Raw genomic sequence first — 18374 nt, forward strand, 5'->3', positions numbered from 1 at the left:
TCCCGTAGCTAGGAAACTGTCAGAGAAAGGCGCTGCGCTTTTTACGTCGGGGACGCGTCCCCGCTGGGGAGTGGAGGGATTTGGGGCTAGCTGAACCTCCATAACGCTCCAGGATCGGAGCGCGCCTTCCCCGGCTCGGCTCGGCTCAGCTCAGCAGCAAGCGAGCGGCGCGGTCCTGGACACAGGCTTAGGATAGGCCCCCGTCCCACCTCTTCCTGCCCCACGCGAGACGGGGGCCCTCGGGGTGCAGCTGCGCCCTCTCCACCTCTCCTCCCGCTCGGCAGCAGTGCCCCGTACCCGCTGCCCGGTCGCTCCGGGCTCTCCCGCGTTCCCGAGCCCGCGCTCCCGTGCCCGCGCTGCGCGCGCTCTCCCCCGGGCGGCGCTGTGCCCGCGCCCCTGCGCGATGCAGTGTGGGAATGGCTGTGGCGCTGGGGTTGGCTGAAAGAGGCGGCCAGTCGAGGTTTAATGTCCGCCATGTTGGCCGTGGCGTATTGAGCGGAGCCGGAGCGGCGGAGGAGAGAAGCCAGCGCCCAGCCCAGCCGCGCCAGCGGGCGCCGCCGGGCCCCGTGTCGGAGTGCGCCCCGCCCTGCCGGGGGAGCCCCGGTCCCTCCATGAGATCGCTCGGCGGGGTCCGGCTCTCAGCTCGGAGCGCTTTTGCTGTCGCCCCCCCCTCCCCAGCCGGAGCCGCCATCGCCGCCTAACATGAGCAAACTGTCGTTCCGGGCCCGGGCGCTGGACGCGTCCAAGCCGCTGCCCGTCTTCCGCTGCGAGGACCTGCCCGACTTGGCTGAATATGCTTCCATTAACCGGGCCGTGCCGCAGATGCCCACGGGCATGGAGAAGGAAGAGGAGTCGGTACGTGAGACCCCCCCCCCCCCCTCGGCCGGGTCCCTCCATCCCCCCCGCACCCAGGGCCCCCACCTTCGCCTCTGCGCAAGCACAAAATGGCCGCCATCTTCTCCCCGCTCTCCCCGCCCGCCGGGAGGGGGGGGGGAACCTGAGCAGGGAAGGTGCCGAGCTCGGCGTCCCTTTACCGCGCCTTCCCCCTGAGCTTCCCTGCGGCCACCTCTCCCGCCAGCCCGCGCCCCGCGGTAGCTGCGGGCTCGTGCGGGAGGCCCCGAAAGGCACAAAGAGAGTCACGTGATACCGCGAGCGGCCGCCATTTTGTCTCTTAGTTCTTGGGCCGGGCCTTGTGCGGCAGCGGCGGGTAGACGGGCCTCGGCCGCGCCGTACCCGTTCTTCCCCACCGGGTGGCGCTGCTGAGCCGGCCGCCGCCGCAGGGGGCGCTCGGAAGTTGTGGCTGCTGCTTGCGGGAGCGCGCTCCGGTCCGGGCCGGCCTCGTGGGGGAAACGGGGAGGCAGCAGCGGCCGGGCGGGGAGCAGGGCTCGTCACCGGCAGTGTAAGCGTTGTTGTCTGTGCCGGCATTGCCGCGCACGTGTTGTGGTGGCGTGCGGCTTCCTAACTCGCGGTAACGTTTGCGCTGCCGCCGGCCTGCGCGGACATAGGCAGCTGCCGCTGAGCTGTTCCTGCGTGGGCTTAGCTCCCTGTTGCTAGTATGGATATTTTGCTGCTAGAGTTAAGAAGTGGAAGGATTTCTGTTTAGGTTTATTTGGAAACCTGGAAGTGCCTTAGGAGACGGGCACTAGATAAAAATTAAGTTACTACTGAAATACTACTCAAGAAAAACAGAGTTTGGAGATGTAAAGTCTGTCACTTTCTGCTCGATTTTGCTGTCTCAATGGAGAGTGAGACTTAAACCTGTCCGAACTTCAGGTTCACTGAGACGTTCACTTGAGATACTCTTAAGACAGGTATAAACACTCAGGAGCTGCTACTGCAGAAGACCCTTACTGAAGTGGGTTATTTGTTTTCAGTGTTTGCAGATCTTTAGTATAATCAGTTGCTCCCACTTGCACCTTAAGCACAACAAATAGGAGATAATTGTAGAAATGCAGTTACATAAACAGGTTTTGAATTTTAATGGTAAGCACAAATGTGACGATTTCCTAGTCTTCAGCTTTGCTAGCTGTCAAGCTTCTATTGTCCTTCAAAGCTGACAGGCTGTAAAGTTCCTGTTTCGATTTCTAGACATAGCAAACTTTGAGGTTTTTCTAAAATTTTAAATATATGTATCATCTTTAAGTGTAGTTTTCTTTTTGTGGCACTACTGCTTTAAGTTAAGCCTTTGAATTTTTATGGGAAGTCTTCAGGGTGCCTAATTTCTAAGGAGTAATACTCTTTGCATATTGTCTCTATTAAGTAACTATTTTCTGAGGCTTTTCTGGTGTAGCTGCCTGTGCGTTATTTCCAAGTCCTGTGCAAGCCATAAGTTGCTTTACACGTAAATGCAATGTATATTGTGAAGTAGGATTGTTTTTTTTATGGGTGGAGGTTTGGGTTTAATTTGTTACATATGCTGTGGTGCTTGCCGAGTTTCTCACTTAAAGTGGGCAACTCTTCATGTATGCATTTGTTTCTGTAGAAATGTCATGTTGCTGTCTTGTTTTTTTTACTCTCTACCTGGCAGTTACAAGTTTTTAGACTAGGAAATTGCACAGAGTAACTGTGTATATAGCCTGAATAAATGCAGGGATACATGTCCTAGCTAAGGAAAAGTTGTCACGGGCAAGGGAAAAGATTTATGTGGTTAATATGATGCTTCTGTTTACTAAATCTAGCTTTGAGGGTTGAGCTTCAGAGCTGTAGGTGTAAGTAGACACTTTTCACAGATAAAGTTTGCTCCTTTGTTTTAAATGTGTATACACACAAATATGTGCCCTCCAGAGATTTGTTTGCTATCAGTAAACACAAGTATCTTCCTGAATCCAATTCAGGTCTTAACATAAAATAGTTGATACTAAACTCTTCTCCCTTCTTGTTTCTGCAAGCTTGCTAAATTTTCTTCCTTTTCCCCTTGTTGCCCCAAAAGGCTTTCTCTTTGGTTTTAGATTGACATTGATACCAAAGAGATGTGGTACTTAATTACAGTTGAACCTCGCAGGTTTCATACCCTACTATATTGTTTCCCAATCTTCATGCAGTACAAGATTTAGGAAGGTGTTACATAGTCGTTGGACACTTGAGTTAGAGGATTTTTTTTCTCATACTTCTGAAAACAATAGATAATATTAGCTGTTTCTTTTTAAATGGTGGCCAAGTGTCCATAAGAAGCTGAGGGAAGGGGACACTTCAGCTAGTGTGAACAGGTATTTATAAATAGAACAGCTACTTTATAAACAGAATTCTAGCATTGCCTTGAGTTTTGCATAAATGTAATTCTAAGTGAACACATATTTGGAGTTAAGAACTTTCCTCTTGACTAAATAGCTTTCCCTAGGGAAAAAGGCAATCAAAGAAACTTAATATTCAAGCATCAAGTCCCAAGATATTTAAATAACTAAGCAGTGGTTTTGTGCACAAAACCAAATCTATTTTACATCCCTTTCATCTTCTCTTTCTTCCATCCAATTCCTACAAAAAATGAATGTAGAAAGTAGTTCTAATGTATTGATCCAAGGGATGTAACTCTTTTAAAAGAGTGGCAGCTAAGGGCCTTAAAATTATATAAATTCTGTTAATGAATATACCTTTCTGCTTAATAAGTCCTAACTTCAGTTAGTGAGTTTGTTTGGAGGTAGAAGAGTAGTAAAAAGTTCTTCAGCACGCAGAGGTACTTGAAGTTGCCAACCCATACTGTCTTCCGATAGTTGGTTTAGCTCCCAGGTTTCTCGGGTAAACACATTGTGACTGTTGCCAGGTCTGTTGCTAAATCTAAGAAATGAAAACCTATCAGGAGACACATGCATCTCCAAAAAAGAAAAAGCCTTCAAAATGTAAGGATGCTTCTTATGCAACATGAAACATCACTTGTCTCAACATCCTGAGTTTGAGCAAAATGCATGCTTAGAGCTGTGATTTTTGACAACCAGGCAAGCTTTTCTAAATCCTGGTGTCTCCATTCTTGGTGTTGAGACAAGGGAGAGTATCAAGTGATGAGAAGTCCTGTTGCTTTATTGTATTGCTTCCTCTTTTGACTAAGGACATGGTCTGGTGGTTTACACTTAACAGCTTTCTTGACCTACTAGGTTTCTGTTAGACTGATGCACTGTGTGAAGTTCTGTTCGTGAGGGTTCATCATTTAAACTTTAAGCTTACTTTCTGATTTTAGTGTTGCTAGAAGCAGAAAGAATGAAGTGCCCAGAATTTGAAATTCCAAGCACTACAGCTGTCCAGTTCTTACAGTGTGCCTTTGCATATGTGTTGTGATGTAACTAATAGGTTGCCCAGAAGGTGAAATTAAGTTTTTGTGTGCAATTGTCCTCTCTAAATTCTGTCATAGTCTGTTGCCTGATGTTCAAGCAAACTGATGAAATAGTTTAAAACATGATTTTGATGTCTTTAAATCCAGAGTTATCTTCCTTGCCCTGGCTTTGGGAATGTTTAAGAAAAGCTCGTTTAGTCAAATTTCATTATTAAGGGAAAAAAGAGTCTAATATCACCATGACCTGTCAGTATTTGCTAAATGCTTTTAAGACCTGGTGGAGATGACATGATGTTCATTTAGATGCTTTGGAACACTTTAAACACATTCTCTAGTATGATGTGTCTTAATTTAGCAGAGCACTATTGGTTACTTTCCCATTTACCCTGTTTGGGTTAAGGTCAAGGATCACATCCTCTCCATGAAACTGCTTTGAGCACAGCTACTACAGATAGCTTCCAAGCAGTACCTGCACAGAAAACACGCCTTTCTCTTCCTAAACGCATGCTGGAGACATTGGCAAGATGCCATATCCGTATTCTCTTGCTGCTCAAAAGGCTGTTTTTACCTTGGGGGGGGGGAGGGAGGGAAAAGCTAGTAAAGAACGTACAAGAAGGTATCCAGATATCACCATCTAAGCTGTGATGTGTTTGAATGTGTGAAGTAAGCGTATAGCTGAGGTGTAGTGAGTCAAGTGCACGAATGACCTTGAATTATAAATATAAATTTCACTAAAGGTCCTTTAGTCGTCTTTGTTCATTATGTTATCACCAGCTTAAACTGCATTCCATGTGTCCTTCAATTCAAAGGTGTTTATATATTCATGACAGAACCACTGCCTTGATGATGCACAAATGAATCAGAACTATATGAATGTAAAATTACAGCGGATATTGTAACTGAACTGTTAGTTTCAAGTCTGGATTTTTTTTGTTGTCATTTAATGTGAAGTCAGAAAAGTGCACATAAATTTTTTAGCTTACAGAAGAAAACCTGTGATAATTTGATAGGAGGGTGACAGAGGAACAAGGATTTGTTGCCATTGTGTCTAAACCAACAGTATGTAGACACCTTGTTCAGAGATGGAAGAGATTTGCTTCAAATACACCTGTGTGGAAAAGATGCAAGATTCTTAGTGAGAGAATTTTGGGAGAAATAAATGGCAGCTTACCACAGATGGCCAAATTTCAAGTGTCAACCTGTCATACCATGTTAAAACATTGATGTCATGAGAAGTGTTTCTTTCCCCCCTTTCTGTGCTCAACTCCCAGCTGCTTAGTGGCAGCTTACTGGATATTTCCCTTTAGTTACACCAAAGCTTGCTGTTCCATTCTGTTCAGCGTTGGAAGGTATTCTGTGCACCTGAACGTTCATGCAAGTTAGGAAATCTGACTGATGGTGAGAAGTAGCTTCTGCAGTGAGCAATTTGTGCGTTGTCTCCAACTACCTAAAGAAGCTAGTTAGTTCTGTCTTATGAAACACCTGTACCAACAATGTTTTCCTTTTACAGTCAGAGGCAGAGTGGTAGCAGAGACTTCTGTTACAGATAAGCAGGATTTGAGGCTGGAATGGGATTGCCCATCTCAATTTGAAATTGGAGTAAGCAAAACTTAACCACTTCAAGCTAGGAACAAGAAGTGTGGACTCTAGCAGTGGGGTTTTGACAACTTCTTGGGAACTATAAGTTTTGTGTAAAAATTCAGGTAGGCCTAGACATGCCTGCTATTATGAGATACGACCTGGTGTGCCCTAGAGAAGTTGGATATTAACTACAGGCTGTGAGCAGAAAGCAGCTGTGAAAGTGGTTTGATAATGTGATGTTAATGTAATGTTAGTTCTGTATATGGCATCAGTTAAATATGTAACAATGGTGAAGGTAGGATATATGACATGTTGAAAACACTTCAGGTCTCAACAGAACAGTTGGTTGATCATCAGTGCCTTACGTAGATCAGAGGCTTCTCCAGGAGCTCCAAATACTGTTTCGAAATGATGCAGGATATGATGTAGTGAAGTCACTTTGGAAGAACTTCAAATCAGGACATTTGTGTTCTAGGTGGAAGATGATCTTTTAGAAAGTTTAATTCTAAACACCTATAATCAATATAAATGATGAATAAGGCAAATTTAACTTATCCTAAAAAAGCTCTTCCAGAGAAGCTAAAGGTAAACCAGTCTTATGGAATGTGTTTGATATATGCATACTGAAATTATTTTTAACCTTTTCTTGATTTCCCAGTAGTTGCACGAAGAGAAGGCATGTAGACAGCAGTGGCTATGGGCATAGCAGGGTTAACTACAATGAGACCAGTTTTTCATCTTCAGACAAGGAAAAAAGATTAGCGTTAGTACTCTTTTATTTACAATGAGGATGGTTAACCATTGGAAGAGACTTTAAATCTCGCATTATTTAGATTAAGACTTGGCAGGGAAAACCACAAAAAAACTTTGTTAGCAGTATTGTTAATATCACAAGGAGTGCAACTGGCAGGGTTTTGGAGTGAGAGGAGCTGATGTCAGGGTAAACTGTAAATCATTTCAAGGCCAGGCTGCTATGAAACGACTTTATCTCCTGGGAATATTTTACAGCCTGTCCTAAGGAGGAGCCCCATAAGGTTATCTTCCTGACTGTTCAGATTTGATGTATTGTGTAATGGAGCTCAGCAGAGGATTTGGTATTAATTGTGTACAATAAAAAATGATTATTTTTTTTAATGGGAAGGGGCAGTAGTTCAGTAACTTTGAGGGTGATGTGGCACTTTTTTCTTCTTTTTTTTTATTTTAATAGCTAACATCTGGATTTTAATCCAGTAAAATTTAAGTTGTTCATGGGAACCTGCCTAATACTAATTTGTTTCAGGTAGAAAAAAGTGCAATGTGGCAAGCTGATAAATCTGCTATTTTTTTGAGTAGGCCGCTTTGCTTGTCAGTATCTCAATAGTTATGTCATATTCCTCAGAAATGTATAAGGTATTCGTTGTGAGTTTTTGAATACTTACAAGTTAACGTGTTACTTTTTCAGGTATTTTTTTTAAAAGGAATTTGTGTGTTTGTGTAGGAGTCTCCTCTGCTAGGATAGAATTCATTTGCCTTAGATACATATAATAAGTTACTTGGTTTTTTTGCACTTCATTTGCACTTTCTCCTTATAAGGGGTAAAACCAGCTTTAATATCGAGGCAGGCATCAAATGGCCAATTTATTAGATTAAAATGTTGGCTGCTGCTTTTCTGTACATGTTCTCTTCCTGTTTAATGAGCCTTTATGTATGTTCTGCCCTCCCTTCTACCAGTATATGTGTTGTTCCATGTGTTCAGGTGCATGCTTGTTTAAGAACTACCTCTCTTCTGGAAGAATCTTTCTGGTTAAACAAATGGGTGAAGGTGAATTGCATGAATTCAGGATGGAATAAAAGTTTGAAAACTTTCTGGTCTGTCAGTCTCTTCAAGCATAGGTAGTTTGAGTGGGAAAGGAAACTATCCTCTTAAGGTTTAAGTACTGCTCTTCGGGATTTGCTTCCTTTATATTTAATTCAGGAGTTAAGAAATTCATGCGTTTTGAGTTGGAAGCTTTCAAGTCTATTGTTGGAAAGGACTGCTTTCCAACGTCTGCTTATACTCATACTTTTATGCCAGTATCATGATTTCAAGGTACTGAAACCAGAGATGTTGCAGCCTGCCTGGAAGGCTTAATAAGCTTTTATTTGAGGAGTTTTGTAGCAAAGGCTGTCCTATGCATAGATTTCATGCTGCTATCCCTTTATAAATTGAAGGGCTGTAGCAGAGCTGACAGGATAGGCTGTTCAAGTTGTAGGAGACCTACAGTGACGATGTAGTCCAGCTCTCTGACGCACTTAGGGCTGACAAAGTTAAAGCATGTTATTAAGGGCCTCTTAAAAGCTGTCAGGGTTGGGGCATTTAAGAAGCCTGTTGTGTTTGACCACCCAGAGATGTGATTCTGCAGATTCTTCACTGATCAGATGTCCAACTCTAAAAGTAGCTGCTAGGAAGAAGTTAGCATGGAAAGTTGAATTCTGCTTCCAGATTTTCCTTTTCAAAACTCAAGCAATTTTCTTAAGGTTGTTGTGTTAGGAAAGTGTAATGATTGTATGGGTTAACGATGCAGAACTTCTTCTGGAAAGGGAAGAAGTCTGCAAGTTGTTTTGCTAAACTGCTGATCTGTAATGACTCACCCAAAATGCCTTTCTTGGCAGAGGTATGGAAACACTGATATAACTTGATTTGTTTACTGCTGTCTGTGCCATTATCATTCCCCATGTTAGTCTGCCTGCATAGTATGTGACATGTTTTCTTCCAGGTGTTTTCCTAAGATTCAGTTATTTGAAGTTCTCTCACATTTTTAAATTACCTAGTTTTGTTTTCCTTGAGTGTTGTTAAAAGTAGTTGAGTCACTCTTTTTGGAGCGGTTGAGGCAACAACTCAGAAGTAGCATTGCTAGGGGCTGCATGCTAGATCAAAGCTAGACTGAGCTATCCTGGAAAAGAGAGGGGTCTGGGGAGACCTAATAGTGTCCTTCCAGTACCTGAAGGGGGCCTACAAGAAGGCTGCAGAGTGACTGTTTACAAAGGCCTGGAATGATAGGATGAGGGGTAGTGGTTTGAAATTACACAGGAGTAGATTTAGATTGGATGCTGGGATGCTCTTTACCATGAGGGTGATGGAACACTGCAACAGGTTGCCCAGGGAGGTAGTTGAGGCCCCATCCCTGGAGCTATTCAAGGTCAGGCTTGACAGAGCAGTCAGATCTAGTGGAGTATGTCCCTGCCGACTGCAGGGGGTATTGATCTAGATGACCTTTGATTGTCCCTTCTAACCCACACTGTTCTATGATAACATTGTATTTCCATTTTTCCCAGTGCCTTTATGTTTTTTGCTTAATAAATGCAGCTTTTAACTATGGGAAATCTAAACTCCCCACCTCCATTCCTGTGTTAGTATTTCAGCAGGGCATGTCCTGTGTGCCTTTTTGATGCTTGATTTTTCTCACTACCTGAAGTACAAGACAAATAATCATGAATATTTTGGCAGAAAAGATCAACTAACTTCAGGAAGATTATATAGAATTGTAATCTGATTTACAGTATTTAGAATTCAGTAACCTAGATACAGCTCAGAAAAGAGCTGAATTTAAAATAGGATGGGGTTTTCTTGGAAAGTTCAGGAGTGAGGCTCCAGGTAAGAGCCAGCTCGAGTTTGAGCCCTGCAGAAGTTTTGTATTTCAGTTACTGGAATCCTTTAAGTGAGTTAGGTTAGTTCTACAAAACTGTTGAATCTGTCTCATGCTTATGGGTAAGGTTATGCATTCTCTTCTGTTTAACAGTTCTTTTCTGTTGTGTGTTCTTTGCCAAACATGAACTTGTTTGCCATTCTCTTGCTATTTATGCTGTTAGAAGAAAATTACGACTAAATTCACTAGCTGTGCTTTCTGAGGAAGATGCTGTGCCCTTGAAGTAGGCCAGGTACTGTATGGGACTATTCAAATGTTAAAAATACAGGTAGCTTAATATTCACAGTCCAGCTCGGGCAACAAAGCTGTTCTTTGCCAAACATGATGAACAAACTTCATCTTCAAGGCAATAGAAAAGACTAGTTTCTTGCTATTTGTATGAGTGGAAAGAACTTCTGCTACCAAAACTAAAGTCAATGGAAAGTTTGTTCAGCGTGAAAAATGTATGTGTGAGGAATTAGTGAAGCGTGCGTGTTTACAAGGTACCTCTGCCTAAAATTGTCTCTCCAGAGCTGCAGGGTAAGAGTGATTTACAGAACGCTGTTGCATGTTTGTTCTCTCAGAATTCCTTTGGAGGAGAGGTATTTTCTTTGAGGTTTCTTGTCTTGTTGTTTAGAAATCTGTTAAATAGTAGGTAAATACTGGAATTGAAGTTGACATCTTGTTCTGGAACAGAAAGTGGTGAGTTTTGATGATTGTCAGGGGCTTAAGGGAGGAAGATGTTGCCTTTAATGTATTAACTCTTCTGGCTGGCCTAGTGCCTTGAGATGATGATAGGTGTTAACTGTTGTCTCCAGGAGCTTTAGCTTGCTTTTGGATAGTTGGGAGTGTAGACTATAGAATATCACAGAAATAAAGACAGAACCTTAACATTAATACAATTTGGAGAAGCTGGTGAGGGAAGAGAAGCTCTGAACTGCTGCTGCTAAGTCGATCACTGAGGAAGGGATAGTGCTAACTATCTTTTAGCTATTATTTTGTGAGTGTTAAGGCCATGGGTATGTTGCATGACTAGTCCAGGCAGATGATGTGTGGCAGGATAGTAAGAAGTTCCAAAGCTATCTAAAAGTGATAGGAGAAACATTGAAAAGTTTAATTAAAAATGAAAGAAGCAATGTATCTGACATCTTATTTTGGATTTCCCCTGGTACAATTCTCTGGAAAAAGAATGTTTTCCAGTGTTAGTCTTCTCATTAATATCATTGTGCTGTCTCTCAGCAGTGCAAGTTTGAATCTCTTACTTGATCTGTGCTCAAGAGAACTCTGCATAAGAAGCACTTTTTTAGTTAATAGAGAAAGGGGAAATGTAGTAAAAAAAGTTGCTGGAGAGATTCGCTTGTGTCAGAGTTTTGCACTGTGGTCAGGAGTGTATGTACAGTTTTAAATCTGTGTTTGTACTGGATATTTGTCTTGGGTTTGTGGTTTTCCCACTGCTCACAGGGAGAGTGAGTGTGGATGTGTATGTTAGACTGCAATGTAATTTCTCTTTGGGTTGTCGCAGGTAACCCAAAGAGAATAAATAAAAACAGAGGTAAATGTTAGCTGAGAGGTGCACTCTGGGTTGTTTCCGTACTTTGCTCTTTTGCACTTGTGAAGTATGAATTCACATTCACGTTACCTGAGAATGTTAGACAGTATTCGTTGCTGAGGATTTGAAGGAAGTCAGGCCACCACTTTGGCAGATGGCACTGTCTGCAGAGGTGTACTTGAAATTTGAGGTCCTAAGCCATCTTTTGGCACCAGTTTCATTTCCAGGAATGGGGAGAACATCATCTTGTTTTGGCTTACATTTAATAAACTGACTCTGCTTGGTCGAATCTTTGCCAAAATACTGAATGGGGTGGAGGAAGTAGGAATACATTGTCTTATGGATAGCTAATGGTGCTTTATAGAGTAGTTCTTTTCTAACAGTGATTGGGAAAGGAATAAAATCTGCTTTAGGGAAAATCCATACAATGCCATGTGCTTGAGAACCTCAGGTAGTCACAGAACAAGGGTGCTGTCAGAAATGCCCAAAGATGCAAAATAAAAACATTTGGAACAGTTCTTGGGTGTCTTCAAACTTTTATAAAAAGTCTCAAATACTAGTCTTAAGGACTTCCATATTTTGGTGATGTGTTGATTAAGGACAGCAGCCTGCTGCCAGAGCACTGGGGCTTAAATGGTGAGGGGTCCTAAGTACAAGAGGGACTTCTTTGAGATAGCAGGCAGTGGCAAGTACTTTGTCATCTCTATTAAAATTTTTTGTTAACAACACATTTTATGTTAATCCCTGTTTTTTCTAAGTGTGCATCATAATGTTGGTTTTTTTAATCTGTTTTTTGTTTTCAGCACATGGAAAAAGATACAAGAGTGTGTAGACTGTAGTGTGAAGCTGAGACAATAATTAGTAATTGAAAAGCATAACCTACTAGGCATCTCTGAATTTTATTCTCTAGAATGCAATGTTGTTGATGTTTTTCAAGAAACGTGCTAAATGATCTTGTATAAATACAGTTGTTAATGGCAATACAGCTACTCCTTGTGCAGAAGGGACATAAAACAACTTCATGCCAAGTTCAAAATCTCATTTGCAGCCTCTGGTTGATTACAGGGCTCTAGGTTGTGAGAGGGAGAGGCAGGATGCCTGGTATAATAGGATATTTTCTGAAGTCCTGTAAATGAGTTTCTCTGCTGATAGGTGGGCAATGTTCTTGGACTCTGCGTTAGGGAAGGGCACAGAGCATCTCTGAAAGGTCGATTACCCTTCAGTATATTAATATGCACATTTTACAGGGACATAAAGCCGTGGATATTCCTACCACCCTAATGTTATTCCTGAGTAGCCAGGAATTGCCCCTTAAGAGTCATTGCTCCTCTATATGTACAGCTGCAGAGTGTCAGAGAGCTCTATGTTGTGACCATCATGGTGGGGTTAAACCATTCTGAGGGATCAGGTGTATTTAAGTTGTGTTGTGGGTAGAGAGGTTTCTACTAATGCAACAGGCACAGAGTGGAGACCTAAGGAATGATAGAAAGTGAAGACATTTTGTGTTGTTGTGGGTTTGGGTTTTTTCTTAAATGTCATAAACTGAGTTGAATGTTGGGCAAGTGAACTAATTGATGCTGTCTCCCTGTAAATCACATTCAGTAGTCATGGTTTGTCCCAGTCAGACACTTCACTCTCACTGTGTGCAGAGAGAATAACAATGGCAGTTATGCACAGAGCCTACAAGCATTATGGAAATGCTTTCCTTATAGTAAACCTTTCCTATTCACCTCTGTCCTGTTGTCTTTCACCTATCTTAGTTCACCTATCAATGCTTATATCAGCCTTAAAAAGAAGTTTGATCATAATTGCACCTAAAAGGTCATGGATTTGAAAGTCTGTTTTTTAAAGACAATCTAAATGAGGAAATTACAAGACACCATGTATAGCTGACCTATAAAAGAATAATGATTTGGTGCCTGAATCCTAGGTATGTAGCACTTTGTCATTCAGAACATTTCTACTGAACGGGAAACTTAAGTTGATATTTAGTCTGAGACTTTCAGCCTAATACAGGTCATTCTAGTTAGCATCTTTGTGCATTCAAATGTAGCAATGTTCATTCTAAGCCAAGAACAGTGTCTAAATCTCAAGGCTTGCAAACTGAAAACTGGTGTTTGCAGCAGGAAGTACATAGATAAGCTTATCACAGTAGTGTAATCGTTGGAAAATCTATTTTAAGATAACCAGTGTTGCACCTGTTTCTGTCACTATTGAAGAAGCACGTTTCCAGCTTTGCAGCATCAGACCTGAAATTCTGATCTGTGGTGAGAATACAGAAGCAAAGACATTTCAGTGGAAAAGCTTTGTTAGGCTTTACTGGTAGTTTCATGAACATATTTTGTCTAAACTTACTACTGTAGTAATTGCTAAGTAGATTTTAATTATTATATTATGGGGGTGTTTTTGTTTCCTAGGGGCTTTATGCAGTGTAACTCCTGAGTATGTCTCTTCTAAATTTCATACTTTTAGTCTTCTTGAATGTCTTGGGAGCTTCTTTGGTAATGTTGCTGTGTTGGTACATGAAAAAAGCCTCTTCTCTTAGTAAAAGTTACAAACTGCAACGATTTTGTTTGGGGGGTATGTGTTTTTGTTGTTGTTTTGGGGGTTGTGTGTGTATATGTTTTTGTTGGTTTGTGGGTTTTGTTTATTTTTTTTCTTCTTATAACAAAGGTTGTAAATTGGAGAAGCGTGAGATGGGAAGTTTGATACTACTGACAGTATGACAGCTATTTAAGTGCAAGGTTAGGTATGCTCCTTGCAAGCCTGTGCGTATTTGTGCAGCTCACATTTCTGGTCATCCCTGTATGAGAATTTATTTCCATAGTGTATTATACAGAGAAATAAAGTACTTAATGTAGATGTTGTGAAGTCTGTGAAAGTGTGCTTGTTTAATAGATGGGCTTTCACTCCTTACTGAGATTTACCATATGGTTTTTCTACAGACCTTTTCCTTCTTTGTAAAAGGTTTTTTTTATTAATTTGCTTATTTTTGATGTCAGAAATAAGCTTGGTAGTTTAAGGTGATGTTCTGCAAGCTTTTTAAGTTTAAATTTTTTTAACCGAATTGTTGTGTGTGAGCTTTTTATATGAAACACATGATTTTTTTAAAAAGATGTTTAGGTTGTGTGGTAGTTTTAGGCTATGCCTTTAAAAATTTTCACAGATCTTGACAAGAAAATGGTAAAAATAAAAATAAGTCACTATTGGGTGTAAAAAGGAAAATAATGATACTTCTAAACGATTCCATTGGAAAAGATAAGGGACTTAAACTAGTTGTACCAAAGTAATCTCTCTCTTCTCTCCGGGAGATACTAACTTTGTGCTTCTGCTGGCTTTTGTTTGACCTTGGCTGCATTGTTTTGTAAGCTAACATCTCTCTGCTACTTTCCCTTGTCCTTTTTTGTACAGGGAGGTAAGGGGGGGCAGGGAGGGAGAAGCCATTAGCAGCTCCCCTGGTCTTTGGCCAGGAGGGTCGTTGTGCTGTTCATTAATTGTAAATATTGTAAATAATGTATATTTTATACATTTCATTGTAGATTGTAGTTTTGCTTGTAAATACAGCTTTCATTTGCTTCCAGCTGAGTTGGTCTGGCAAATTTAATATCGGGGGAATTTTCAACCCACCACAGGTTGTTACAGCAAACTTACCTGACATGAGCTGCTGAGCCTTAGTTTGTGAATGAGCAGACATACAGGTGTTGATACTTGGTTTTCTTGAAAATGGCTTTGATGTTTTGCTGTCTCCACATAACTTGAATACTGGATAATAATGCTCAGTATAAATATCAATCAAGTTCTATTGCTATTTAAATTAGAATGAATGCTTGAAATGTTGAAACTATACAATACCAAAGGCATAGTTAAACCTGACAGGAATGGTGACAATCTCATGGGAAGGTACAGTGGCAGTCTTGTGTTACAGATCCTGTGTAAACCCTATGGTTCATTCACTAGTCTACCATTTTTTAATTTTTTTTTTGTTGTTCATTTATCTTTGTGTATGTTTGATATCTCTCAAGCCTCTTTATTAACATTAGAATTGCATGGCTCATGCAGGACTGAAAAGGTTCATAGGAGAAAAAGTACACAACTGGAATGTAGCTTGCACTCCCAGGTACTGATATCCTGTGGCTCATGGAGAGAACAGATGTGGAAATCTGGCTGTTTTTTAGGCCATTGTTACTGTCCTTGGTAGGGATGTCCATAGGCTCCTTTTTAAGATGGTCTTAGGAAAGTGGCACTCTGATACAATCCATGCTTGTCTTACAGTTAGATTTCAAAAATGCTTCTCTTTGTTTTGAAGAGCTTGTTTACTGGTAATGCCTAGCATGTAAGTTAGCCCAGGCAACCAGTTTGGATGTCTGTTTATGTAAATCCCTGACTAGTTGCACAATTTGGTGTTTAGAGAGCTGACTTTCAAGTTCCAGGTAATGTTCAGTCTTCTTGTCTTACTGCAGGTTCTGGGAGGGAAAATAGTAGCTCTAGATACTGGATTTGAGATGGTTTTAATGGCTTTTTAACAAAAGAAACAAAATCCTGTTCTTGGTCAGGCTTGTTTTTAATGCAGAGTCTTTGAGCATTTGTAGATCTGGGAAGCTGTGATCTCTGCAGTTAGTGCAGTCTGGCTTGTGGAAAGGAATGTTTTAAGTCTTCAGTAGACAGATGATGAAGAGATAGATACAGTCCTCAGACTGTATGTTACAGCTTTGTTCCTTTGCCTTGTGTTTTTTCTCTTCCACATTTGCCTTGATCCTGTACTGCTGCTGAGTTGATTAATGGATCCAGACTGAGATATACCTTAAAGGCAAAGGGGTTGGTTTAATGAGGATCACTTGAAAATCTGGTCTGAGGAACAACTCCTATGAAAGGAGTGTTAGGTTTGGGGGTTTTCCATAGTTGAAATATAGTATAAAATGCTACCCAGTTGACTCTTGTAAAGTTTTATCTATCCTCATGTAGATTTATAACTTAGCTTTAACTTTACCCTGTTCTGTGTAAAGTACTCTGCTGTGACACATGAGAAGTAGCTGAAGCACCCTGTCTATGTTGGCACATACAGCCCTGAGTGCATCTGCATATTAGTATTGTTTAGAATTAGTATTATTATTAGAAACTTGTTTGCCATGGAGTTGGGCTATCCTGTTGTTACTCGAATCTGGGCTTGGATTTTTTTTTATCAGTACTCAGTATAGTTCACACTAGTATCAAGTTCCTGTAACTAACAAAACTGCTGGAAGCCAAGTGTTGAGCTTTTGCCAACCAAAATTATTTGAGGTTTTATTCCAGTAGTGCTGATGCACAGTAATGTTTAAGCAAGCGGCAAGACATTGCCACATCTGTCTTAATTTGGGAGCTTGATAAAATTTTAGTATGAGTTGATGAAGTTCCACTTTTCATTTTCCCCATACAAGGGCAAATCAGTTTTGCTATAAAGATTTATTCAAGCTTTTCTATATAGTTATATAGCTGAAGCCTCTGATAAGGAAAGGCTCAATTGTAAGGGCTGTTCTCATTCTGTTTTAGACTGTATCCTGAAATCTGTATTGTGTGAACTGAATCAAATCTTAGTTAATTTTGTGTTGCAGTCTAGCTTCTATGTTGAAGTCACGCCGTGGACTAAAGTGTTTGTCAAATAAATACCCCCTAACTAAAGGATTCTAGTCCCCTAACTAAAGGATTCTAGTTATTAAACTACATTCTGTTTAATGTAGATGGAGTCCATGAATACAGAAGCAAGATTTTTCCATGAAAAGGGCAGACTCCTTGAATACTCACAGAAGTATCCAATTTGAACATGGGGAGAGCAGATGCTCATGATGGTGTGGGTGACCTCATTCCTAACTAGTGTTCTGATAAAAAGAGTAATAATTAGCAGGGTTTCTTGATAGTATGTTAATTACAGAACCACATATCTTTTGAAGTAAATTAGATCACGTTTTCACTGAGCAATTGCTGTTTAATCCTATGCTGCTATTTTAAGTTGGCATTTGTAGCAGAGATATTATTATCGTAATTACAGTGGAATCCTTCTTAATTAACTACTTGTGAGATTGACATCAGTTGATTAACAGAAATGATCTCCGTAGTTTTTTTTCCATGTATGGAATATGAATGGACAGTTTTAGGCTCTGCCATAATAACAAAAAACAGTTTGCTGCATGGAGTGATTCAGGGTACTGAGAGATCTTAGTATCTTCAGAAAGGAAGATCTATAGCCATATGGTTTGGGTGATTATTCAGCCAACTTTAATTGATGTGAAGGTTTTCCTGATACCTGACCTAAACCTTCTCTGGCTCGATGTGGGGCCATTCTTGTCCTGTTGCTCATTACTTGGCAGAAGAGTCTGACCAACGTCCCACAGTAACTGTCTTCCAGATAGTTACAGAGTGCAACAAGGTATTCCTTGAGCCTCGTTTTTTTACAGGCTAAACAACTCTGGTTCCTTCAGCTGGTCCTCATGAGGCTTGTGCTCTGGACCTCTCACTAGACTCAGTGTTCTTCTCTGGACATGTTCCCGCACCTCAATGACCTTCTTGTGGTGGGAGGCCCAAAAATGAACACAGTGTTCAAGGTGCAGCCTCGCTACTGCTGAATACAGGGGACCATCACTTCCCTAGTCCTGCTGGGGTCACATCATCCACTGATAAAAGTCAGAATGCTGTTAGCTGCCTTGGCCACTTGGGCACACTGCTGGCTCATGTTCTGCTAGGTGTCAGCCCACACCCCCAGGTTCTTTCCGGCTGGGCAGCTTTCCAGCCACTCTTCTCCAACTTTTTAATGTTGCCTAGGGTTGTTTTGACCCAAGTACAAGCCTTGTGACCTTGGCATCTAGCCTTGTTGAACCTTATGTTACTGACCTCAGTACATCAATCCAGCCTTTCCAGGTCCCTCCATAGGGCCTTCTTACCTTCAAGCAGATCAGCGCTCCCTCCCAACTTAGCATCATCTGCAAACTTTACTGAGGGTGCACTTGATTCCCTTATCCAGATCATTGATAAAGATACTAAAGAGAACTGGCCCCAATACAGAGCCCTGGGGAAGGCCACTTGTCACTGGCCACCAGCTGGATTTAACTGCATTCACCACAGCTCTTGGAGCCTGACTGTCCAGACTTTTTTTTTTTTTAATTCAGCAAAGAATACTAAGCCATGAGCAGCCAGTTCTCCAGGAGAATGTTAAGAACTGTCAAAGACTTGAATAAAGTCTAGGTAGACAACATCCACAGCCTTTGGTGACAAACTTGTCAGAATGTCTTTGCATGTTTTAGCATCTGACCGCAGATGAGGTAATAGAAGGAAAAGTATGTGGTATGTTTCTGTAGTAAGCAGAGAGCCT

The 18374-nt window shown here is 41.4% G+C and overlaps 1 protein-coding gene across 6 annotated transcripts in view; it reads left to right on the top strand.

Annotated features, from left to right (window-relative positions):
- Positions 1–702: 702 nt before the first annotated feature.
- EPC1 (enhancer of polycomb homolog 1) overlaps positions 703–18374 on the top strand; it is a 46168-nt gene continuing 28496 nt past the window's right edge. For all 6 annotated transcript variants that reach the window (XM_054390012.1, XM_054390013.1, XM_054390014.1 and 3 more), the window contains exon 1: positions 703–855. In XM_054390012.1, the coding sequence (XP_054245987.1) occupies positions 703–855 (153 nt within the window). The remainder of the gene's footprint in view (positions 856–18374) is intronic.

Source organism: Indicator indicator, chromosome 20 (genome assembly GCF_027791375.1).
Source record: "Indicator indicator isolate 239-I01 chromosome 20, UM_Iind_1.1, whole genome shotgun sequence".
Classification (NCBI taxonomy): domain Eukaryota; kingdom Metazoa; phylum Chordata; class Aves; order Piciformes; family Indicatoridae; genus Indicator; species Indicator indicator.